We start from the raw sequence: 26,830 nt of genomic DNA on the forward strand, positions 1-26,830 counted from the left end.
ACTGTATGTTAAACGACTTTTCATGGTCACAGGTGTTTTTGGTTGTGAATCTCTTATTTATCACGGAATGAAAAGAACTGTAAAGGATTATTTTCAGCTAGTTCAAACAAAGCAAAAAAAAGTTAAACAATATTAAAATTCATGTTGAACTGCATGCTGTGATTGTTGTTCAGTTATTTCTTTTTTTTACCCTGTATCTGTCACAACGGCCGAGGATGTGTTGATGATTTTGCTTAAGTTGAGACACTGAAGGATTTGGTCCCTTTTTCCCAATTCCCAAAACCTAGTAGCCCCAGACCCCTTGAGTTGATAGATTGGTCAATACAGCCATTTTCTGACATTTTTTTGGTCACAAATGACAACACTTCCAATATTTATTTGCAATCACTAAATCCAAAGGAGGATTCATGTTTTTTTTCCTCTGCAGAATACAACTTTCAATTTCACTTCCAAGAAGACATCTTAATTTCTAGAATTCTTTTTGTAAGTGAAATTTATAAATTCATCTGCAGAAAATATAATATTTAAATCTTTTTTTGGTTTATTGTTTGAAATTGGTCTGGATACCTGTGAAATTTTAAGTCAGTTAAAAACTCAGAAGCTACAACTTAAAAGGGCAAACAAAATCACAAGCAATGTTTGAATATTTTTAATTCATCTTCATATAAGTGAAAATCATGGGCTTTAGGTGCACTGACTATGATTTGATCCATGTGGCTTTGATAACCAATAAAAATTTTAACTTGGGTCCTATATTCATATTGTTGAAAGAAAACTCAGTTTAAATTTTCATTAATTTTGAAGATTTAGTTTTGAGTGAAAGGACGTTTTGCATTTAAAAAAAGGAGGATGTTTTTTTTTTCAAGTTCTAATTGAAAAAGTCCGGTAACTTTAGGATATTCTTATTATCTATGGTCATTGGAGCCCTTTCATTTTCAATAAAATTTCATTATCATATTTTCGATTTTTTGCATTTATTCGTAAAAAAGAGGAATGATTTTTCTGTTCCCACGCTCTAACTGAAAAACACTTCAGCAAAGTCAACAAAACCTTGAGATGGTCAAAGACTCCCTTTTGTTTTCTATAATGTTTTGATATCACAAATTTTCCATTTTTGGCACATTTTCATAAAAAAGCAAGGTAGTTTTTTTCTATTTCATTACTCTAACTAAAAAACACTTTCAGCCATTGATGTCTTCTACTGTGACCTTATGTTGCTGTGGGTGTCTGTGCCATCAGCATAGAATTAGTAGAAATGCTAATCAATCCAAATCTTATCTACTGGACTTTCTAATTTTCATGGACTTTGTTATAGCCACAGCCAGCTATATATGGAATGCAATATATTTTATAAACTTTGATTAACCCTGATATTATAAACTTTGCATATGCCAGAGTGTTTCATTGTCTTAGAGATTAAACCACATGATTCATAGACTCTGCAAATGCATTAATAAAAATGAAGGTAATTTAAATGATTGATACATATACAGGTTACAAATTAAAACATAAAAATGAGCCAGTATGAGATATTTGTCATCACTATTTATCAATCATCTATAAATTATAACAGTATTGAAAAGGTATTGAAGCTGCAGGTATAAATGGCTTTGTACCGGTATGTCTAGGAAATGAACGATATATGGACTTAGAAACACTTAATGTTTGATATATCAGCCAACAGACCTATTATGTGCTCATGGTGTAGATCTATTTTTTTTATAAATTTGTTACCAATCACAGAGGCAGTAACAAATTATGTATGTAATTGTCATAGATAAAAACGATTTTTAGATAGTGCATATCTGAAATCAAATTCTTGATGATTTCTCAGAAATGCCACTTATAAGCAAAGGACTGTTTTTCATCAAATGGAGAGTACTAAAATTTATAGAATATTAACAGAGATTATTGCTTATTGAAATGTTTTCAGGTAAAAGTTGTAGTGAAAAATGAAGATGCTGTCTATAAACCATATGATATGGCCATTGATCCATATGCTAGAGTGATGTACTGGACAGATGCTAAACGTAATGTTATCAATGTCACTAAACTTGATGGAACACCACTAGGGGTTGTCATTCAGGAGGAGAAAGAAAAACCAAGATCTATTGTGCTTAATCCGCTCAAAGGGTAATAGTTTAATTAAATTGTTTGTCTTATCTTAGTGTTTCAATGTTTCACCATTTCTAATGAATTTATTCCAGTCTCCTTTGTTGGTAATAGACTTATATTTTCAGGAAGAATGACTGTATGTTATTTTTCTACTTAAAGTCCAAGTTTACATGTGTTTTTTTATGCACCAAGGTTAGGCTTTACAGAGTCTGTTTCAAGTTTACATGTGTTTTTTTATGCACCAAGGTCAGGCTTTACAGAGTCTGTTTCAAGTTAACATGTTTTTTTATGCACCAGGGTTAGGCTTTACAGAGTCTGTTTCAAGTTTACATGTGTTTTTTTATGGCCCAAGGTTAGGCTTTACAGAGTCTGTTTCAAATTTGCTGACTTTTCTTCCATATTAAGCTTTTTAAATTCATTTTGACAAGAATATTAAACAGATTGACTGGTCATTTACTGTTACTCTACACAAAATTATTCAGATATTGTTTGTTACATTTTGAATGTTGTATATTGTGAAAGTACTTATATTGGTGGGGTACCAACTCCAACCAAGAAATTGAATTCCCAACAAAATTCATATTTCTGTTTGAACTGTGGGAAATGTCAATACATAAAAATTATTATCCATGAGTAAAAGTACATTCATTATATATACCCATTTGTTGTGATGTCATAGATGTTGTATTAAATTGATGTTTCAAGAATGTCATTTTGTTCAAATCAAAATCTTTCAATTTTTTTTTGCGCTTAAAATAAGTTTATGCAACTGCAACTGAAAGTTGGAGGGGGTCATATTGTTTTACCCTTGTCATCTATCCCACATGTTTTTGTAGGATAATTCAAAAACACTTGCACAAATTAACTTGAAACTTTGAGGAAGTATTTATAGTGCAAAGATCCCTATAATTTTTTAAAATTCCAAATGTCCTTTTCCAGTATTTAAAATTTGTTCTCACAGAGAAAGGATGGTGTTCCCAGTCTTTTTGCACAATAACTCAAAAATGCTTTCACCAATTATAATGAAACTTAGGGAAAGTTAATATATCTATAGTGGGAAGCTCCCTTAAGTTTTTTGAAAAATTCCAATTTTGCTCTCGACTTTATATTCGTTGATTCATTATAAAGGGTAGTGTTTTCCAGTTTTCACACCGTAATTCAAAAATGCTTTCACCAATTATAATTAAACTTGGGGGAAAGTGTATACATTCATTGTGGAAAACTCCCTTCAGTGATTAATTGTAGGGTCACAGAAATGTATTCATGAAAAGTGGGGGAGGGGTGGAGGGGGTAAAATGTATATAGCTCCCTTTGATCTAATTTTTTTTTTTTAAATTCCAATTTTTCATTTGAAAACACTTTCAGCGGTTTGTGTGTTGTGTCAGAATTTTTCATCTATATGTATTATGCAGGACTGATAGAAAATCTGGTGAGCAGTTCAGTGTAAAGTTTAAAGTTATTAATTCATTGTGTTGCCCAAGTGTCAAAAGACAAATCTTACATCTGAGGGTGCATCATCTGTGTCTCCAAGACACAAAAATATTTCTAAGGTAGTCTTAGTTCGAGTGTTTTGGCTGAACTGTTGTGTCCATGTGGAATGCAGGGGCATCACTGTATTTCTTTTTGTTGCACCATAATGTCAATAACAGTTCACAGACTTGAGAAAAAATTAATATGCTTAGAACTCTTGAGATTACTCAGCACAACCTTGCATTTTCCCATGATATTAAGCCTTATCTATATATTGGTTTTATGATAAATCACTGCATTGTAATTGTCAATGTACAGGATAACCAACATTGATATGAATTATTGTTTCATCAACAGGCACATGTACTGGGTGAATCAGATGCAGAATCCAACTATCTTCAGAGCTTCTCTAGATGGTACTGAAAAAATGTTGCTGTTTGATAAGGCATTAGGGAAACCTGGTCCATTAGCAGTGGATGTACATGATGAGAAGTTATATTGGGCTGATGGCAATCTTAACCGTATAGAGTGTTCTGATCTTGATGGTGGCTTTCGAAAGGTTTTGGTTGATGGTGATATTGCCAGTCCAAAGGGTATGGCTGTTCTTGGGAATTATCTGTACTGGATTGATAAGGAACACATGCTTATTTCTAGGGCTAATAAATTTACAGGTGAAGGTAGAACTTACATTCAAGGTCGTGTAAAAGGCTTAAGTGACCTTCATGTAGCATTAAATGTGCTGCCAAAACACTTAGAACATCCATGTACACAGAACAATGGGGGATGTTCTCATATTTGTATTGCCAAAGAGGATGGCAGTGCAAGATGTGCCTGTCCAAAAAACTTAGATTTAAAAAGTGATGAGAAAACATGTGCTGATCCACCCACATGTTCACCAGAGCAGTTTCCTTGTGTCAGTGGAGAAATTCAATGTATTCCACGAGTCTGGAGATGTGATAAATCAGAGGAATGTCAAGACAAATCAGATGAGATGAATTGTCCAATGTGTCATCCTGATCAGTTCAGGTGCAATAATAATGTGTGCATTGATGCCAGTATGGTCTGTGATGGAATTACTCAATGTATTGATGAAAGTGATGAGCAGCATTGTTGTTTAGATGGCGATTCTAAATGTAATGAAAATACAACTCCTAAATGTAAAGGAGGCAACTGTGTAACAGCAAAACATTCATCAAATCCATCCACTGCCCAATATACAATTGTCATTGTGATAGCTTTTATTGCACTTGTGCTTATTATAGGAATCATTTATGCTTGTCGAAGGAAATCACAGCCAGGTCATGTGATCATTTATGAGTCTGATGTGAGTGTGATAAAACCTTTAACAGATCAAACAACCTTAAATTCACTTTCATCTCATGGTAAATCTCATGAGACAGGTTTATCACTTGGTTCTGTTGGTACCACTGGTATCTACGATAGGAACCATGTAACTGGTGCTTCTTCAAGTAGTTCAACAGTGACCCAGTATCCACAAGAGACACTGAATCCCCCTCCTAGTCCAGTAACAACAGACAGATCTGTGTTTAATGGAGAATTTGGATATTCTTCGAACAGTCCATCAACTGTTAGGTCTTATAGACCTTATAAACTCCGCCCTGTGCCTCCGCCTCATACAACGCCATGTAGCACGGACGTTTGTGAAGAAAGTGAGCCTTATTATACACGGAGCAAGCGACACAAAACAAAACGCTTACAATTTCGTGATTTTTCAGACTTTGAGCCTTATCCTCCTTGTCCTACGCCTAGAAGTCATTACTTTTCTGATGATATGAACAGTTGTCCGCCATCACCATCGACGGAAAGAAGTTTTCGTTCAAACCCATATCCACCTCCCCCTTCACCAGTGGCTGGCTCAGATTGCTAAGAATGGTAGTGTTATTGTGTGTGTGTGTGTGTGTGTGTGTGTGTGTGTGTGTGTGTGTGTGTGTGTGTGTGTGCTAAGTATAGGAGATATGGTTGATGTGTATAAGTGTGTGTGACTTTGTTTATGAAGGAAAAGTGTGCAAACATAAGCAGCATTATATGGAGTTACTGTGTAGAGTTAATAATTACTTGGCTTGATTATTGTCATAGATTGTGGTTAGTATATTGTCTATCCATTTTATCAAAAGATCTAGGATTTACTTTATAGTACTGTGTTTCTGAATATGGTCTCAATTTCAGTACTATTTGACATAACAAAATGTTAATAAAGTTTTCCTGCATATCTGAAAAGTGCTCAAGTTTAGTTAGAGAAGGGTGAGAAGGGGCAGGTTCTCTTTATGAAACATAGATTGTTGGTCATTTTTCCTGATCATTTGATTGATAAGGTTGTTATACCCCTTACAAATAAATTTTGGGGTAGATAGGTCTGTATGTCTGTCCAATATGAAATTGCCTTTCTATGCAGATGTGATAACAATATGAAGATTTTGTCAGTAATTTAGACTTTGTTGTGTGATTATTATACCCCAATTGACCTGCCTGTCTGTCTTTCCTTCACAAATTGTTGTCACCTGCATAGAACCTCCATCTTTTCACCAATTTCCTTCAAACTTTGGTGAATGGTTAGTAGCAATGAAATTTTGATATGATTAACTTTCACTAAGATAGGCTAAGAGGGCCATTTTCTTGGGAATGGGACTGAGTAAACAAATACTTATTTAGGCTATTTGCCTGGGTGCGCCTCAATTTTTTAACTGATTACCTTCAACTTTGGTGAATGGTTAGTACCAATAAATTGTGTAATTGGATAACTGATAATTTGTTTGATTTTCACAGTAATTAGTTTATGGGGACAACCTTTTATTTGGGTGTAATGACTGAAGATTTTTGTGAGTGTGCTCTCTAAGGTTATTTAATCTGAAGGTGTTAGTGCCTTTTAAGGACTGTTCTAGTTGAATAATTGTCATACAGGGAGATCTGCTCCAGTATACACTAAATATTTGGTGAACTGAAGCAATACTAATTAGCATGAACACTAACATATTCCTTTCTAATTGTTTAAGACAATCTGAGGACAGTAATTAAGTCATGTATTGATATAATGTATAAAGATGATATTTATGCAGTTAATATGTACAGTATGTATATAAAAACAATTAGTATTCTGAAACCCATGTATTGGTTCTTTTTTTTTCACGGGTATCTTTTTTTTCCTTTTTTGTTGTAATTGGTGATTATTTAAAAAATGTATGTATTAAGGTAATGGCTATCCCAAAAGTTCATAATTCTTCAGTTATAGATTACTTAAGTAGCACTCCAGCTAAGAACCATGCAAAATGTGATACATGGTTTGAAGGCCTACTTATTTTATTTTTGATATTTTGTTTAAAATGCTTAAGTAAACAGAAAATTGCATATGGCTCCTCTGAGAACACTTGTTCATAAGAGATAAAAGTTACATAGAATGCACTGTGGAATTTAAAATTCAGAGAGATAACTGTGTAAATGACACTAAAATATGATAGAAAGTGTTTGATTTTCAATGTTGATTATCTCCTAAGAGCAGACCGACTGGAATGCATAATTGTACATTTTTTCATAAAGACCTATAAAGCAACTTAATAACAAAAACAAGAATGTGTAGCCTTTTTTTGGGGTGTATCACGTACTACAGAATTTGCATGATTCTTACATAGACTGCTACTTAAATATTCCTCCCAGTATGATCCTTTTATTAAGTTTGATTTTGTTCAATATGTCTTCAGTTTTATGCCTTTTTCTAGCAAAGAAAGTTTCAATGTAGTTTGCTATCATTAATTTTTTTTAAATAACTGATACACTGTAAAAAATGCACTTGGCTTGAAACTTAATCCAGTGTCAAACTATACATGCATTTTAGCAGAACTGAATCACAGTGATTTTTCTAAATGATTTTGTGTATTCTGTTTGTTTTCTTTCTTTCTTTGTATACTTTCTGTTTTTGTTCCTTATACTCTAATTAATATAAGGTTGAAACCTTTTTAATGTGAGAAAGTAGCACAGATAAGGCAGTAAGCTCATAATGGCAAGATGTGATATAAGTGATACTTTCCCTGAAAACCATTAAAACGGACATAATTGGCAACATCAATCTGTATACAAGACACTATTTGTACTTGTCAGAGATGGAAAATATCAGGAAATAAAAACAAAGGATTAATGTTACAAGTGTGCTGATATGACATTTATTATGTTGATGAGGCCAGTAGTAGCATACCATGATATGGGTTTCAGAATGCTTATAACATGATGTAAAATTGTGTAGATAATATTTGTTACTTTGGCAACTGCCAAAAAATATCAGTCATTAAGTATTTTTTATTATATTTATGTATGCTTTAATGCAACGATCAGTTTGTAGTTTATTTTCTGTAAAAATGGCATGTGATAATTGTCTATATTTCAGCTGTGGTGTTTTCTGTCATACAAAACAGCTTTTGTCCATATTATGGAGAGTTATTCAGGGAAATTAATATACAAATAATTTGAGTGTTTTTCCTTGCTTATCAAAAAAAGACAGGACTTAATATTTTGCTATTATTTATGAAAATCTTGTTATCAAAGTACATTAAAAAGCCACTTAAAATTTATTCACTGTCAAAAAAATATATATATATAATGGACAAAAGCTGTTATACATGTTCTTTATTTGTCATTCTTTCTCTCTTCACTATTCTTTTGACTATTTTCTTTGTGGAGACAGTTGTTTGTTGTTTTAAGTTTTTTGTTGAGAACTTTAAAAAAAAAAGAATGAGCTTTTTGCTATTAATAAGTTTTGTTGATCTATTAAGATTTTTATTTGCATGCTGTTATGTAGTCTTCAGAAGATTTTCAGTTTTACCAAAATTACATCTTTGTGGAGCAGATTAGGCAGATTGCAGAATCAGAATTCAGTGAATCTAAAAGCTGTTTTCTAGTGTATCTTGGATGAGTTGCTTCTCATTTGTTTTGAGTTTTTACCTTTTAAAGCAGGTGAAAGAGTGTTTACACTGACACAAAAAAATACATGCAAGTTTTTGGTAGTCTTCTTTCGATATAGATAGCCATTTTATTGCTGTTATGAAGTAACCCCAATATACTTGTTTTTCATTTGAGATATTTGATCCCTATAAGATATTGGCGATGTCATTTTTGAGTAAATCTACTGACAATTTCGAATTAATGTGTATCTGCTACAAAGGGAGATTACTGTGTCTGATGGGAGGTAACTAATCCAGATATAATGTATTTTGTACTAGAAGTGTGATAACCAATGTGATCTAAATAATTTAGTGCTAAAAATTGAAAAACACAAGTGTCTATTATTTTTTTTCAAATATTTTAGTTACCGGAAATAATTTTATTATGTCTATAGTTCACTGTTTATTTAATTGTTGTGTTGTAAGTTTTTGTTTCCTTCCATTTTAATATGCAAATACTATTTATTTTATTAGTACATTTGCACCTATTTTGGTCAGTTAAATTTTCTTTTCAAGAGGAAATGTTGAAGGTTCACATTTTATATACTTGAATTTTTGTTCAAGCTACTTTTTAAATTTATACTTTTACTCATAAAAATTATTTTGCTACTTAATTTGTTCAACCAAAGTTGAATCTGTCTAAAAATTCTAATGGTGTGGTTTAGTTTATTTTATTTATGGGACATTGTTGAATTTCTATATGCTACGCTATAGAAAAGCGTTACGGACAGAATGTCACCATATGTAGTAGATCATATTGTGTTGCTATTTTGATTTTACAAATTTTAAGGAGTTATGGGACTTCCTACAATATAGAAAAGAAAACATCTTGGATATAGCTCCTTGTAGACTTTTTGTTCAAATTTTGCAGGATTGTTGGTCACAATATGGAGTTGATTATATTACATTGTGATTGTGATTTTACAAATATTACAGGAGTTATGGGACTTTTGAGCTTCAACCATTTTTTCTGATGGTGGAGGACATATAGCTACCCATAGCAGTCTTGTTTTCTCAGCTATTTACTGTAACAATTCATGTTTGTGTGATACTAAATTATGGGGTTGAAGGCTACATCTGTTTGTGGATTGCAACATTTTTCACATTTGTACCCATAGTTTTGGTTAAATTTTAATTCTTCCTTGCAAATATACATACTTTCACAGTTCCGTAACTAACATATTTATAAATATATCAATTTCAATGGTTTCTGACATCTGAAATTAAGGTAGAATTATGTAAAGAAACTGTGATAGAAGGTGAAAAATACAAATAAATTATCCAATACAAAGAATACATTTGATACAAGTTACATGTTTGTCTTGCAATAATGTATTGTAACTTCTGGTTCTAAGCCATGCTTTGTAGTTAACTGTTGAATTACATTATGCCATATTGATGTTCATACTATGTTCACATATATGTACATGTATTTATCATTAATGTACAAAGGTAGACACAAGAAATTCATTATCATTTTACCATTATTTATAAATGTGTAGTAGATATTTTTCTGGGAGTACTTCAGATCTGTGCATTTTGTGCTATTTTAATTAAACGGGTAAACATTGTTTGTCTAAAACTTTTTTGATCAGATCTGTTATGATAAAAGGCTGGTATATACATGTATATGCCCTGGAGGTAGAATTGAGTACCATTTACTTAGACTTCAGTGTGTTCAGTTTTCCAGTGTGCTTTGCAAACTGAAGAAATCTTAAACAATTTCATTAACTCATAAAGATCAGGAACTCCAGAAAAAAAATGTTATCTGAACATGTATTGCTGATATTTTCTTTAAAATAACTTTGCTATTACAATACATAAACTTCATGATTTTACTTGTGAAATTCAATATTTAATGATTTAACACAATGCATGAAGACATGTTATATCAGCCTTTTGTTAAGTAATCCCTTTGATGGTGTTGGTGTGTTTTTTTTTCACACAAATGGTTGTTCTTATCTCTTAATATTCAAATTTGAACTCAAAATAGGCAGGAGAATACTTTCTTTTAATGACTGGTTCCATTAACCATTTATCAGGTAATTAAACTATATACTGAGTGGTTCCCCTTTAACACAATTGCATTTCAAGTTTTTCTAATGGCTTATTTGAACAGGCTGAACAACCATTTGTGAGAAAATGACTCCCAGTTATTAGCATGTAATGCTTGTTAATGTGCCTTATAAACATGTGCTGTACTATACTGCTTACCATTAAGGCTACATAGAGCCAAAATACAAATAAATAGAATATTATCAACTTCTGGGTTTTATATTTCTTGAGGGGTTTTTGATTCTTCAGAATCAAAATATCTAATGTCATCAGTTAATATCAGGAACTTTCCTACTGTTTCTAGACACAGAAATATTGGCCATATATAATTCATTTAATATCGGTTAAAATCTTTCAAAATCAGTAAATATGTTTCAGATAATTATTCGGCTTAATAATATTCTATCATTGTTACAAATAAAATGAGATCTAGACTTTAAATCAAATGAAGTAGTGAGGGACTTGACCTTCAAAGATATTCAGTAATAAATTTGCCGTAACGAAATTAAGTCTTTGTGAAATTTGTCAGGAAGTATTCAATAGCATGTTCTATTTAACACACTTATCTGTCAAAATCTTTATCCTTTCATTAATATTTTATAATTGAAAAACAGGAAGTGCAGTAATTTTTACCAGGTAAAATAGTGAAATTGGTGGATGAAACTAAAATTATTAAAAAGCATCTAATCTTATTTTGGTTTAGACATTTTTTTCTTAAGCACAACTTTTGAATGTAATTACAAATCAATTTTTGGATAGGTTTTAAAAAATGTGAAACTAAAATTTGTAGATGTGTGTGAAGTTGAATACTGTTATATTGTTTACAGTTCATATCCATATCTTCTAACCCTCCCACATTAGGGGACTTCTACAAAATCTATGAAAAATTTAATTTCTCTCACATAAAATTGTAAGGTTTGTAGTAAGTTTTCAGTTAAATTTACTATATTTCCTGTAAAAAATATGAAATAATTAATTTTTTACATAAAAAGATGAAAAATCTCCCACATGAGACATTGTCATTGGGAGATTCTCCAACAGGAACTGTTCCAATGGTTTACAGATTTGCATACCTATAGATTAACATTCAGTTTAAACATTTAAGTAAAAATTAAAAATAGGTCTAAATTATATGGGAAATGCAAACATGAAATTGCAGTTTTATTTTACATAATGTTATATTTGTGATTGTGTGTATAGTACTATTTTCACAAGAATCAATAACCTTGAGTGCTGCCAGCACTTTGATTACTCAGGCAGATGCTCCATTGTCTTTATTCTATGACTGGTATGAGGGAAGAATCAATAACCTTGAGCGCTACCAGCACTTTGATTACTCAGGTAGATGCTCAATTGTCTTTATTCTACGACTGGTATGAGGGAAGAATCAGTAACCTTGAGTGCTACCAGCACTTTGATTACTCAGGTAGATGCTCCATTGTCTTTATTCTATGACTGGTATGAGGGAAGAATCAATAACCTTGAGTGCTACCAGCACTTTGATTACTCAGGTAGATGCTCCATTGTCTTTATTCTACGATTGGTATGAGGGATTGTTTCTATCTATTGATATGTGTTTTCTCTCAAATTTTTATTAGTTTCTGATTTTACATTTTTTAATTTAATATTAGACTTAATTCACATTAAAAGGGCCGATTTCCCATTTCAGACAAATCAAAAATGCTTCCACCAATTCTTTAGCTCTTCATTAAATGAAGCTTTATGGCATTTGCCACCACATGTAGAAAAGAATATAACTTGTGAAGGGATTATTGGTAACTAAACCCATATTTCCTTTTTATAAGAAGTGAAAACTCACTACAGTGAATGTGAAGCCAGTAATAGATCAGAGACAGTTCTTTTTTGTAACAACCCCTCCCCCCCAAACTGTAGTTTAATGGATTGACATAGTAATTTGGGTGTTTGTCACCATACATATGTGGATACTGGATTGTGATAAAGTGTACAGAGGTGTTAACTTGGACAGATTCTTCATTGTTTCTGCAAATTTTGAAAGCACATATCACTCGGCAGATTTACAGATTGTGAATCTCTCAAGAGTGCCTGTGTTTAAAGTTTTTGGGATTAAAAGTGTCAATGAAATTGATATTTTTTACCCTAGTTGGGTCATTGTCTTGTTGACATATTTTCAAAATCCATTCTTGTAATATTCAAAATGCTATGTACATGTAACCTTTGAAGTGTTTAAGGTTGAGTGAACGTCCTCAGTGGCTTCATGGTTTCTTGCTAATAACAGAAATTTAAAATTAATTCAATATTTTATACAAAGCTGTAATCTGTGTATAGAAATATCTTAAAAGCTCATCTATACATCACCAAACACCTATTCATTTCTTGCAATGGGTACTGAGAAATATGGGAAGGAAAATTTCCCAATTCTGCACCTTTAAAAATTTGATGGAAGTCATTCTATTTTCAGTAATGGGGCAAAGTTTTTCGACAGATCAAAAGTTCTATGCATAGTTCCCAAGTAACATTCATACCAAATTCAATAACTCCAACATGGCTTAACAGATTAAAATGAAAATTTGACTACAGATAGATCTCATCATGCTGAACACTTGAACCTGTGTCGGAATTTGGGTAAACCTAACGGCTTAGGAGATATATGCAAACAAAATTCTGTCAGATCCCTGTGTTCTATTTTAGTGGTGGAGTCCATGTTTTTTGACTGATCAAAATCCCCTTTAGTTCTATGCAGTTATAAAGCCAGGTGAGCTATAAAGGAGATTTTTTAGGCTGTGGCCCCCTATGGATCCATTTACCTCAAAAACTGTAAAAGATACCTGCAATCAGATTAAAAAATTCATGAGGAATCAAATAAAAAATTATCAAAATCAGTCCAGAAATAAATTAAAGTTCTTTTTTTTTTAATGCAAAACATATGTCTCCCCACATCCCTGTTATGAGCATTTTTGGTTCAATAGTTTCAGAGGACGAAGTAATTTATGAGGATTTTTGGAAAATTTCTAAATTCAAAGGGGCTTAGCTCCTACAAAAGTTTCCTGGTAATATGCACAATTATATAGGATGTTCTTATTACATACCAAGTTTCTTAAAATTTCTTACAATAGTTTCAGAGGAGTTGTGCTTACAAGGTAATTTATGAGGGTTTTCAGAAAATTTCTAAGTCCAAAGGGGCATTACACCTACAAAATTCAACTTGTAATATGCACTGCATATGATGTTCTTGCTACATACCATATTGTGTAAAATTTGGTACAATAGTTTCAGAAGAGTTGCACAGACAAGGTGATTTATGAGAATTTTAGGCAAATTTCTAAGTCCAAAGGGGTATTATACCTACAAAATTTCCTTGTAATATGCACAACTACATATGATGTTATTGTTACATACCATATTACATAAAATTTGGTACAATAGTTTCAGAGGAATTGCACAAACAATATATCTCCCCACCAAAGAGGAAGGGGGTGGGCAGACAAGCTATCGTCAAGAAATTAAAAAAAATACTGGTTTCTGGCCCCTTTGTGCCCTTATTCTTACTTGACTCGAGTCACAACCCTAAAAATCAATCCCAGACTTTCTTTTGTGGTATGGCACCTTCTATTACAGTTTTAAAAAAAAATTCTCCAATAATCAGGTTACTGTCTGGACATCAGGAAAATGCATGCTTCTGGTCCCCCTTTTTAACCCCAATTTCTGAAAAATCAATTCTTGACCAAGACATTCTGTTTTTATTGGAGTTGTATAGTTAAATTCAATGAAATGCTTGTTTTAAGCCCCTTTCTCCCAAAATGAATGCCAACATTCCTTTTGTGGTTTGGAATCTTGTTTTAAAATTTTATAACTTAATTTGATTGTTTCCTTCATTGCCTTCTAAAGTTATCATCTGTAAACTTTAGGAGATGGACAGACGGATAGACATGCAACTTTTGGGAGGGTATCAGTGATTCATATAGTATCTAGCCACTGCCTATGGCAGGGCTTAGAAACTTGAAAGAATCTAGATAATATTTTACATGTGGCCACAGCCAAGGTGTCAGTGCATTGGTACAAGTGAACAGTAGAAACATTTGTCAACATACGAACAGTATATTAATTAGCTCCTAATTAAGACACAGAATTCAAATGGTCTCAACCTCAAATAATATCTCATTTTAAAAGAACTCCAGCCTCTTTGACATAATGTATCACAACTAACTTTATCAAAAAAGATTGATATTTTAATAAAACATTCATCTGATTTCTTCTCATAATTGATTAATAGTTGGTTTGACTTTTTTTTGCTTTAATAATACAAGTACCAGCAGTACAGGAAATATATTTGCATAAAAAATTCAAACAAACAATGCATCTTGAACTTCAATGTATTCTAGTTTATTTTGTATTGTAAAATTAAAACTGAAAAATGCAAAGTAGTATAAATTAAGTATCATTTCCTTCATTAGTTTCACTCTCTCTTGATCTGATGTTACGTTTCCCAAATTTTCTGCATTTAAAGGCAGTTTTGATTGTTTCACTGTCATGATAATTATCTTCCTTATCTTCAACTTCACAGTCATCTAAATCGAACTTTTGCCTTAATTTTTCGTTAGTTTTATCTCTCGTGTCAGACTTTTCTGTCATCCTTTCACTTTTACGTTTAGAAAATGTAAACTGCCCTTTAGAACATGCAGTTGATTGTAAGTCTACTTTATTTTCTTCAGCTTCCCCTTCCCTTATTTTTCTCCTTTCTTCTAAAAAAGCATAAGCTGCTTGTCTGTTTTTGCTTTCATCCAATACATCAATGTCTTCTAATGAATATTTCTTCCAACTTTTTGGTCCATCATTGAAGTCTGGCATTCTCCCTCCACCTCTCCTGAAGTTGCCACCACTTCCTCCCCTCCTGAAGTGGCTACCACCACCTCCCCTCCTCATGTTCCTGTTGTCCCTAGAATTATATCTTTCATTGCTGTATGGTTGTGGCCTTGAATGACCTCTGCGAACAGGCAATGGAGCCTTAAAAGCAGGTTTGATAGTTTCTGTATCATCTGCGGATGGTTCTGTTTTACACAAATCATCAGAGTCTTTTCTTGTTTTTTCAAAGGCTTTGTGCTTATCTTCTAAAGTTGTTAAACAATCAAACACATTCTTTGCCTTTTGCGTAAATTCATCTGGGGATTTCAGTGTATATGGGTCAACTAATTTGCTTGAACCTGACATTCTGGAACATATAACTACAACAAAAAAATAGCAAATAAAAACATACTGGATTATACACTATCATACACTATTGCCTTTAGACTTTGTAAGTACATAGAGTATAAAGATAATGTCTATGAAATTGTGCCCAATATAGAAAATCAAAGAAAACTGTTTTGGGTAACTCATTCAATAGAATATTAAGGGGCTTCTGCAGGGTACGTGTACCCCCTCAGGTTGAAAGATTACATTTCAATTTGTTGCAAAGTCTTCCAAGTAAACTGTACAGGTTGTAAGTAATTTTATAACATTTCGAGGTCAGGCTATGACAGGATATCCTCCCACACAAGGTTCTGAGAAAGCATTTAGATTTGTTGCAAGATCACAAGGTCATTTGAAGGTAAATGTACAGGTCACAGGTTGTATTTTATAGGTGCACAGGTCAAAAGTTGCCTCTAAAAAACCCTAATGTAGCAGGTTGCATTTGACCCCGACAGAATCCCTCATTACTTATTGCATGATATCATAAAGAGCTTAGTCATGGGCAGCATGATATCACAACATGTTGAATTCTTCACTTAAGGCAAGTGTAGACACAATATTAGTTTTTAATACACTTAACGTTTATCATTATTTTCAATGAATATGAGCTCAAGTTTACCACACTGAAGTAGTAAGAGAGGAAAAAGTGGTCAAATCAGAGATCTATAATTAAAGAGATAAATAACTTGTTAATTAGCCAGTTTATCGATAAAACTATCACGCAGTGGAGAACAAAATTCTCTGACTTTTCCACTTATTTATTAAACTACTTTTTCCCTTTTCAATGAAATGATCTTAAATAACTAGCAGATGCCCAGAAGATGTAAAAATGGGAAACTGAAGATTTTATTTAATTTTCTTTGAAAACAAAAAAGTTGTGATAAGTTTAAGAGAAAATAATGATTTATTTTCATTTTGGTAAAAATCAGGGGGTGAGTAATTTGTTTTCAATACTCCTTTTTTGTTTGTTTTGATAGAAAGACAAATGTGGTCTGCATCTGAAGCTAAGATATTGTAAAATGGGAAACTGACGTTTTATCTCAATATTCACAATATTTTTTAGTTATGATCATTTACCGGTAAAGTCAAGTTGTTATTGTTGATTGATAAAGTACAAGATCTTCTTCCCGCCGCATGTTAATACAAGATTTCAGTTAGTTGCAAATCTTGTTATTTACAGATCTATGACAAAATAAAGCCCATATTTGTCAAGAAGTAATCAAGCGAACCAAGGTTATAGCGGCAATCAAAAGAATGCAATCCAGGGACAAAGACCAGACATGGAAAACAGACACACACAATAAGAACACAAAGAAACTAAAATCATACACACAAAGCAACAAAAGCAAATGAGCAACTCTGACTCCACTAAAAACTGGGAGCATGGACCAGGTGCACCAGTAGGTTAAGTGTCCTCTGCTTTTCTAGAAACACCCGGATATCAAAATGTGGCAATGAACCTTATACAGGACTTACAATGTACAACTCATTATGGACACAACAACTGGTTTGAACACAATATTGCACAAAATTTGAAATTTGATACAGTTTAAGCCCACCCGTTGGATAACCTGCATACATTTTGTACATTTGAAGCACTAAAAGCATTCAATATAATAGGCAAACATGTAAGAGAATACACATAAAAGTTCAACCTGTCATAGTTTTCCTTTCAGCTTTCACCTACTGGACATTTTATGAGCAACTAGGTGTGTACTTCTAGAAAAGCAGAGGAAGCTTACCCTACCAATGCACGTGGTCCATGCTCCCAGTTGCTCACTCACTTTTGTTAATGTGTATGTATTATTTTTGTTAATTTCATGTTCTTTGTTGTGCATGTCTGTTTTCCATGTATGGTCTACATTCCTTTGATTTCCACTAGAATCTTGGTTACCTTGATTACTCTTTCAATACATGTTATGGATTGCTGTAATGATTTAATGAGTTTTTAGTGATAACAAAGAACCCTTGTCCTAAGGGCCTGTGTTTAATCCATTGAAAAAAATATTTAATTACCATGAACATTTATTAACCATTAAAAATGTTGTGCCCTCCTCCTGATGTTCTGTGGCTGTGTCCCTAGATTTCTGATATTTTTTAGTGAAAGAGTAATTAAGGGAACCAAGGTTATAGCAGTAATCAAAAGGATGTAATCCAGAGACAAAGACCAGACATGGAAAACAGACATTCACAACAAAGAACATAAAGTAACTAAAATCATACATACAAAGTAACAAAAGTAAATGAGCAACTCGGACTCCATTAAAAACTGGGAGCATGGACCAGGTGCACCGGTAGGGTAAGCGTCCTCTGCTTTTCTAGAAACACCCGCCGAGTTGCTCATAAAAAGTCAAGTCTGGGGTAGACAAACGAGGAAAGGAAAACTATGACCCGTTGAATACATCAGCCTTCATGGCGCCGATGGATACACCATAACGATCCACGAGTCCACGATGACGACCATAAAACTTCTGTAGTGACGACTTCAATCTTGTAGCAACATAACCCTGTTCCAGAAGCCTATTTGTTAGAGTTCTAGCGCGATACAAAAAGTCTGCGCAGTTTCGGCAAGCTCTGGCATAACGTATGAGTTGTGATATGAACACTCCATACGCAGGAGCCAAAGGGATGTTGCCACTAATGAAAGGAAAGTTAACAATTCTGAATGAAAAGTCATCACGTTTGTCGTAAAGTTTGGTCAATAGTTTTCCTTTACCATCGATTTCTAAGTGTAGGACAAGATATGAGGCTGACTTCACAGTGTCTGTAGTATCCTTTATCTCAAGTTCTTTTGGGTAGATGCGATGTATCAAATCCCCGAAATTAGGATTGTTTAAAGATAATACGTCATCTATATAGCGGAAACTGAGATTGAAGGATCTAGCCAAATGATATTCTTTCTTTCTGATCAGATCAGCTATAAAGTCAGCCTCATAAGAGTGAAGGAATAGGTCAGCAAGTAAAGGAGCACAATTTGTTCCCATTGGAATGCCGACCGTTTGTTGAAAAACATGTCCACCACACAGGACAAATATGTTGTCGATTAAAAATTCCAGCATTTTGTAGACATCTTCCTCTGTATATTTGGAAGATGATTTGGAATTATTTCTTACAAAGTATGAGGAATCTCTACCAAGAACTATATATTTGTATGTAGGTGTACCATCTTTTTTGGAAAAACAACGATGTATAATGTTTTAAAGTCGGAATTTTAACTGAGTATAGGGAATAGAAGTATACAGTGTTGAAAAATCATAGGTTTTAATGCTATTATATTCAGATAATAGTCTTGAACTGATTGTCTCCAAAAGATCTTTCGAATTTTTCAGGATCCACATTGAATTAATACCACTACAGGAGTGACAAGTGTTGTGGTAGGACTGTAGACCCTCTTTGACAGTTGTGAGTATAGAAGTTTTGAAAGAGGTTTGGTGATACATTTTGCAGATCCAGCTATGAAACGTTTGTATGGATTCTTGTGAAGTTTAGGAATCCAGTACATAGACGGTAAATCACAATCATCGTCCTTGGTAGAGAGACCAAAAGACAATAGCACAGATTTATGGTTTTCCACAATCTCTCCTTTGGAGAGAGTGGTAGCAGTGTAGGTCCTATCACTACTATTATTTCAATAATTCATTCGCTCTATTGTCATAATTGTTTTTGATATGATTAATATGAGAAAGATATTTTATCAGCTATGTTGAAAGCCTTTCATGAATGATGTATCGATACCAAGAGAGCCTGATATAGTAAATGTACAGTAAATCACTACATCTTCACCTGTACTATTATACAGTACTTCAGTAGTCAGTAATCAGTATGCAGAGAGTGTCAATAAAGTCGGAAAATAGCTCTGGAAGATAATAGCATGGTGCCCTATCGCAAGGAGTTTCTCAAGCTAAAAAAAATCCCGTCACGAGAGAAGCTCATTATAACAGGATACCCATGTATTAGAGCTATTTACAGGATGAAAAGTTTCAAGCTTACATTTTTGTACATTCAGAGTTGTCGCCCATGCATTTTTACGACAAGCAAAATTGATCTTATACATATTTTCCATTCTTTAACGACAGTAGAAAATGTATTAATGGAAAATTTGTTCCCTTCTCATTATAACAAGTAAAAACAAAATAAAAATTCTTTTTTAGATTAACGACATCCGAAATCTGTCAACCGGAAGTTTACAACTTCATTACACAAAGTAGCCGGCTGAAAATTCTTTGTTTCACATTTCAGATAACCTCTGTTTAGCAGCAATGAGCGGTGGCGTGTATGGTGGAGGTAAGCTTTAGCAAAAACAGATATTGTATACTCGAGAATTTGACATATGGATACAAAATGAATGTGTGCTTACCAAAAATGTCAATCTGACTCCTGAGTCTTGCGTTGGATCATAATACATGTATACTCGATGTCACATACAACACATTTTCGAATTGAAGCTCTACTTTTTAAAACGTCGGGACTTACCGCTAGAGCTGTCTCTCTTTAATTTAATCTGAAGATAGTTCGCATATATGCATGACGTGTTAGTACCAACGAGTCGCTTATTAGCTTAAATCATGCGTAACAAATCCTTATGGGAAAATCCCATACTAATATCTGCCATGTTTGTTTCTACGGGACGATTTGTTTACAAACAAAGTTCGTAAGTTCCCGTCGAACTCAGGTGACAATCGTCTGCTTGATCAACTTCTCGGTATTGTACATTGTTCGCGTAAAATAAATCTGAGATATCCGAAATAACGCTGAAATGCATTCTGGGTTCTTCGGTTTTTGGACAAACCATTTAAACGTAAACAACATCTCCTAGCAACCCGATCACTGTAAACATGGCTGACTTTTTACAATGTAAATATTGGCACCGAGAATTAAAATCTGACCAGAATTTAACGATTCAATGTTTAGGGAGAAGCCGTTTGGCTAAACGAATGAGCAAGTCATTTAAGACAATTTAAACGACGGTAGGTGTCAATAAAGTCGTAAAAAATATTTTTATTTAAATTTTAACAGTATCCTATTTATGTGACGCCGAGTATAGTTAATTGTTTTCTAGACTTAAGAGAACAGGTCTCTGGAAAGAGGATTTTTATTTTGTCTTAAGTTAGTACAACATCTAATATTTCTAATTGCAATACTGGTATACCAGTATGGTATCAAAGCATATTTGACACTCAGTAATCGCTTGCCTAAAGGTGAGGTAAATTTACACATGGAAAAATGTTCCCATTGTATCACTGTATTAATAAGAAAATCTTCTTAAATTATTTCCATAAGAAATCTTGTAATGGCAATTGTAGGGGCACGCTTAAACACCTTTTTATTTGATCATGATTTTTTCACTTTTTCATCCAAAGTTAACCTTCATATGGACAGCAATTTTCCTAACATGACCAATGCAAGATTTGAAAGGTAGTCTCTAATTTTCCAGTTCTTAAGAAATCTGAGTAGATATGTGGTTTCAAAGTTTACACATGGCTCCATGTTCAAGCACAAGAAATACTGAAAATGTGTGTGGTTCCATGCTCTTGTTCTCTAGCATAATCCAAATTTCCTATGACCCTGCAACCCTCCTCTTTTTTATTTGGATATTGATATGTCGGGTTGGGGTCAGAACGATGTGCCATACAAAAAGTTGGAGATTTAGCGGTACCATGGAGTACCGCCCTTCAACCGCTTGTAACGACTTTCAAGTTGAAGTTGTGCATGTCACTCCTACCTAGTTTGATTCCGGAATCATTTTCCTGTATGCTGATACCAAATTTGCTACAAAATTACATTTATTATTGAAGTTTTGATAATTTTCCATGAGAGACCCTGTTTTGTTGACATTTTGAACTGTAATAGAGAGTAGGTGGAGCTTGTTACTTTTGGAACGGAAGGGTAACGGACAGGTAATTTTTCAGCAGAATTTTGAAATACAAATGTATTCTGTTAGATTCCGGTTTTAAAATTCGTTTCTGCTCCATTCCGTTCTAAAGGTAACAAGTTCCGCCTACTCTTATTACGGTTCAGAATGTCAACAAAACAAGGTCTCTCGTGGAAAATTATCATAACGTTTGGGAAAAGGGTAAAAATAGGTGCTTATTAAAATGTAATACATGGAATGTTTCTTTCCTGTTCAAGTATTACTTTTTTATTGTGTTTCTTATTTACTTCTGGTAAACTACTGTTTCAGCAGATTGTATATGTTAAGGATGGTTTTCAAGTTATAAGGTGCCAAAGTTGGGCAACACCAAAACAATTAAACTTTTTTATATTTTCGTCTAATTTACTGTATTCCGCATAAAAATCCCAGCCTGCATTTTTCAATCAGGTTTCAGATAACTCGAATGGTCTGCTAATATAAGGGGTCAAAGGGGCGATACCAAAAAATATCAACTTTTTTATTTTTGGTCCAATTCAAGAATTTTTTGGTTGGATTCCTCATAGAAATCCCTGCGGCTGCCTGGGTTTTTCAATCATATTTCAGATATCTCTGATGGTTTTTGGACTTACAAGGGGTCAAAGGGGCCACACCTGAAAAAATCGACTTTTTTAATTTTTTGGTCTGATTTCAAAATTTGTTTTATTGGATTCCTCTTACATGTAAAAATCCCTGCCTGTGTTATTCAATCAGACTTCAGATGTCTTTTCCCGTTTTCTAGTAATAAGGGGTCCAAGGTCCACACCTGAAAAAAGAAGAACTTTTTTATTTTTGGTCTGATTTTGAAACTTTTTTAATTGAAATTTAAAATTTAGTGCTACATAGTGTCCACACCATTTGATGTGTCCATAATAAATTGTAAGATCTTATGCTTTAGTATGTCAAAAACTAATATTGTAATATTGTGTCCACACTTGCCTCAACTGTTCAGGGTTTGACCACTGCTGCTGTATCATGCTGCATTCGGCAAAGCTTTTTATTCAACATTCATTAACTAAAGGACAATCTAGATTTCAATTTTGGCAAGTAGAATTTTCATCAATTTGTTGGATAGGACAAGGTTCATAAAATGCAGATGTCCTACCCTACATAATTGTCTACACTGAGAGGTGTTTACATGTACAATGTATCTTGCAAATAATAGTTAAAGATTTATAAACTATGCAGTTTTAATTAGAACCTTAAATTTTAAATGTACATGTACAAGAAAGTACAAATTTTATACATGTATGCATTGACTTGTGTATACACAACAGATAAAAGCCTTAGAAAATATTGGCAAACTCTATTGGGGCCAGATCGACCCAGCAAAATGGGCTGGATCAACCATGGAAAGGAAAATTTGGAGACACCTGACTCTAAAATCATACATGTACATGCATTTTTTACATGCATGAATTGAAGAAAAGAGTACTTAATTGCCCTTGATCATTTTGATTAATAGTTCTTCATGTATATTGTTTAATGAGATCTTAGACTACATGTATAGGAACAATTTAAGATCCTAACTGTTTGAAGGAACATATCACATAATTATTTTTGGATGATATGGTCAGTCTAGTCATGTGGAAAATATGAATGCATGTAAATGTATCTAGATATAATGCTAAGAAAAGTGATTCATTGATAGACTAAATCAAACTCTTTGAGATTCAAGGTCATAGGTTAAAAATAAGAACATGTACAGATTACCCTTACAAAAAATATACGAATATTTGTAACGTGCACCTGGTCCATGCTCCCAGTTTTTAGTGGAGTCCAAGTTGCTCATTTACTTTTGTTACTTTGTATGTATGATTTTAGTTACTTTATGTTCTTTGTTGTGTATGTCTGTTTTCCATGTCTGGTCTTTGTCCCTGGAATACATTCTTTTGATTACTGCTATAACCTTGGTTCCCTTGATCACTCTTATAAATAACTTATGACAACTTCAACGTTATGCTACATGTATGTATGCCAGGCATTGATGGATTATCCGTTTCTATGTTTTTCTCTTGTAGATGAGGTAGGAGCTGTTGTTTTTGATATAGGATCTTATTCAGTCAGAGCTGGATATGCTGGAGAAGATTCACCTAAGGTATTTGATGATTTCTAATTCAAATGGTCTTTTATTTTATTCTTAGTTTAAACTCATAATAAACTCTATAAAAATGATGAAGTTCTGTATGTAAATATGTAGAAAAAATGATTTAAGAGTCATCAGTATTTTTATATATTAGTCACTGGAAAAATAGTATTGTGAATATAATATCAAACTGGAAAATTGTAGAAAAAAAAACCCTAAACTTACATGTACATGTAATAATACCAAAACATTGTTTGTAATGACAGTTGATTAAAAAAAAAGTAATGATAGTGTACATTTACTAGTGCTGGTTTTAGGCACATATTTTTTGTTCATAAACTCTTGAAAATTCATGCACAATGAGAAATAGTCTTGATTTTGTGTAGTTTTATCATTGATCAATGTACAGTTTTCATGGTTTTAGGCTGAAATTCCTACACACATGAGTGTTGTAGATGATCATGATGTTCCCATGGAAACAGAGGATGCTGACAAGATCAAAAGTCCTGGAAAAAAGTATTTCATTGACACTATGTCAATTAAAGTACCTAGGAAAGGAGCTGAAATCACAACATTTCTGAATGATGGAATGAGTGTGTAATCTTATGTTTTTTTTTATACTGACCTCAATAAAATTAAAATAACGTGAATTTTCCATGTGCATATTTTGTTTATTGCACCTCACGCAATAAACAATATGCACATGCAGCAAAATTTATGTTATTTTTCAATAGACAAAATTTTTATTATTGCCAATTCTTAACTGGATAAAACAATAAATTCAATACTGAGTACTGATCTCTTTGCAATTGTATCACAATTGATTGTGGGTTTTATGACCTGTAAAAATTGTTTAAGAAGGGTCAGAAACAGAAAAAAAGCATTCCTGGTTTCTCTTATAATAGCTCAAGTAAAAATGTATGGATCTCTGTTTAATCTACTACAAGGTTTCATACAACAAATGGAAGATTAGGATTTTGGTGTTAAGATCCCAATTATTTAGGATTTGGAGGCAAAAACAGAGAATTTTATGAAACTCAATTATATAAATTAAGTTTAAGTGTATAGATTCCTATGAAATTGTGAGGAGTTCTTATACATTCATTTCCTTTTTGGTGTACCATGACTTGTTGATTTGCACATTTAACATTGAATCAAAATGCTTTGAAGGAATTTAGAAAATTGTATGGTACATTGTTCAATATTTGCTGTCATATAAGGCTCCTCCTGGTTTTATTATGGTTTTCTGATTTTTGCTTCAAAGTTTTTGGACTTTGAACAATTTATAAAGGAAAACAGGTGTATTACGATCTCGGACCCATGTGTTAATTTGAATTACATATTTTTCAGTTGATAACTGGGACATGTATGAAGAAATGATGGATTATATCTACAATAAAGCTATTAAGTCAGAATCTAACCTTCATCCTGTCATGATGTCAGAACCTGCTGTATGTATTCTGTCTATTCCATGACTAATAAGATTTCATTATTTGCCTATAAAGGACAAAGTTGTAAATTCTAAGCTTAGTTGATATACATGTACAGTTAATATAGACAATAACACTGCACTGACTTGACATAAAATTGATACAAACTGTATACAGATGAAGTTAAGATCAGCCGGCTGTGCCAAGCATCGGTTGGAGCCAAATTAATGTATTTAAGTTTTTTTCAAGTCAATGCACTGTTATTTCTAAAAGAAAAATGACATTTTAAGCAACAAAAAAAATGTGTTATTCGAATTTACTAACATCCTGACAACTTTAAAACAATGTAATGTTTGTGACATCACAACAGAAAGTTTTATTCAGTCAGTGACAGTATATTATTTGTAAATATGCAGTCATTGTATTTGAACTGCACAAATAGAATGGTTGTAGAATGAATAGATTTTGAAATGCATTTGTCAAAGTACATTCAATTTAACCATTGTAAGTCTGTTTACTATAAAGGACCAAAACCCTGACTTCTTAACAAGATATATTTTTATTACAATTGGTTTATATAAGCTGTCTTCTGCCATAAGCTTTATCTTTTTAACCTATTACTTTTTTTTCAGTGGAATGTAAAGAACAAGAGAGAAAAGTTAGCAGAAATAATGTTTGAAAAGTACAATGTTCCAGCTTTTTTCCTCTGTAAAAATGCAGTACTCACAGCGTATCCTTAAATATTTTTAGCAACCATGAATAAAAAGTTTCTGATTCCATACTTTATACAATGCACAGTAGTAGGAATGTTCAGTAGGAAATATTGCCTTGGCTCCAAACAAATTCAGGGAAAAAAACAGTGAACTGAATACCCAGGGCTTTGGCTTTAATTCATCTTTTTCTTTTTAATGTTTTTCTTAACTGGAATAAGTTTTGCTAATGGTAGATCAACAGGTTTAGTATTAGACAGTGGAGCCTCTCATACTGCAGCTGTACCAGTTTATGATGGCTATGTTATACAACAAGGTTGGTCCATATGATTCTTATTACCTGTTTTACACAGTAGTAATTTTTTTTTTAAATCAATGATACACTTAGTGTAATTCTTGTTCCCTGTTGCAAGCTTAAGGTGACAGGCCATAGAAACACAAGGCTCCTCCATTTTCATTTGTTCATCTATTACAGCCTTGTAAGTGCTCTCACATATCGATTCTCAATAGATCTTTAAATGATTGAATGTTTTGTTCAACAATAATTAATTAAGAAATGAAAGTGAAAAGCCATTTTCCATTATATAGAAAAACAAATGTAGTTGCAAAGTAATCGAGTTACATGTATTTGAAAAATAACTATAATTTTTTTTTTTCAAAGATTTATAAAACTCACACAACAGGCTATACTAGAACTGGTCACCTTGAGGATTCTATAAAAAAAAACAATTATAGATATGGTGTTAAGTCTGTTTTTTTTTTAAGATTTATTTGGATTAGGCAAAACAAATCAAAACAAAATCTGATCTATTTGCCCATGTTAAGTTTAAAATAGGCATAGACCCTTGAGAATAATTACTTTTGTGCACTAACACAAAACTGGTGCTCAAGAAATAAAAAAA

General features: G+C 32.9%; 3 protein-coding genes across 6 annotated transcripts in view; 2 read left to right on the top strand and 1 right to left on the bottom strand.

Annotated features, from left to right (window-relative positions):
* Positions 1-10,793, top strand: part of LOC148609259 (low-density lipoprotein receptor-related protein 6-like) — a 39,370-nt gene extending 28,577 nt beyond the window's left edge. For both annotated transcript variants that reach the window (XM_088542296.1, XM_088542297.1), the window contains 2 exons: positions 1,934-2,133; positions 3,943-10,793. In XM_088542296.1, coding sequence (XP_088398422.1) covers positions 1,934-2,133; positions 3,943-5,473 — 1,731 coding nt within the window. In that variant the 3' untranslated portion in view covers positions 5,474-10,793. The remainder of the gene's footprint in view (positions 1-1,933; positions 2,134-3,942) is intronic.
* Positions 10,794-14,876: 4,083 nt separating this feature from the next.
* LOC148609260 (uncharacterized) lies at positions 14,877-19,898 on the bottom strand. Of its 3 annotated transcripts, none has more exons than XM_088541660.1 (2): positions 19,785-19,898; positions 14,877-15,787 (listed from the first exon to the last, which is right to left on the bottom strand). In XM_088541660.1, the coding sequence occupies exons 1-2, from the start codon at positions 19,855-19,857 to the stop codon at positions 14,997-14,999; spliced, it is 864 nt and encodes a 287-aa protein (XP_088397786.1). In that variant the 5' UTR covers positions 19,858-19,898; the 3' UTR covers positions 14,877-14,996. The 3 variants fall into 3 exon arrangements, with proteins under 3 accessions (XP_088397786.1, XP_088397787.1, XP_088397788.1); XM_088541661.1 differs by having other exon boundaries at positions 19,578-19,797; XM_088541662.1 differs by lacking the exon at positions 19,785-19,898 and adding an exon at positions 19,597-19,748.
* Positions 19,899-19,940: 42 nt separating this feature from the next.
* Positions 19,941-26,830, top strand: part of LOC148609261 (actin-like protein 6B) — a 31,587-nt gene continuing 24,697 nt past the window's right edge. The window contains exons 1-6 of the mRNA XM_088541226.1: positions 19,941-20,078; positions 23,724-23,800; positions 24,213-24,381; positions 25,139-25,239; positions 25,851-25,948; positions 26,150-26,244. Coding sequence (XP_088397352.1) covers positions 20,054-20,078; positions 23,724-23,800; positions 24,213-24,381; positions 25,139-25,239; positions 25,851-25,948; positions 26,150-26,244 — 565 coding nt within the window. The 5' untranslated portion in view covers positions 19,941-20,053. The remainder of the gene's footprint in view (positions 20,079-23,723; positions 23,801-24,212; positions 24,382-25,138; positions 25,240-25,850; positions 25,949-26,149; positions 26,245-26,830) is intronic.

The sequence above is a fragment of the Perna viridis genome, chromosome 8, assembly GCF_037379345.1.
Source record: "Perna viridis isolate PV_CMFRI_1.1 ecotype Kerala chromosome 8, ASM3737934v1, whole genome shotgun sequence".
In the NCBI taxonomy this organism is placed as follows: domain Eukaryota; kingdom Metazoa; phylum Mollusca; class Bivalvia; order Mytilida; family Mytilidae; genus Perna; species Perna viridis.

Bases quoted from the DNA above. Each gene is read 5' to 3' on its own strand.
- LOC148609260 (XM_088541660.1), bottom strand. From the start codon at position 19,857: ATGGAAAATATGTATAAGATCAATTTTGCTTGTCGTAAAAATGCATGG. The intron at 15,788-19,784 runs GTAAGCTTGAAA...TTTTTGTTGTAG, and splicing joins AACTCTGAATGTACAAAAAT to TTATATGTTCCAGAATGTCA.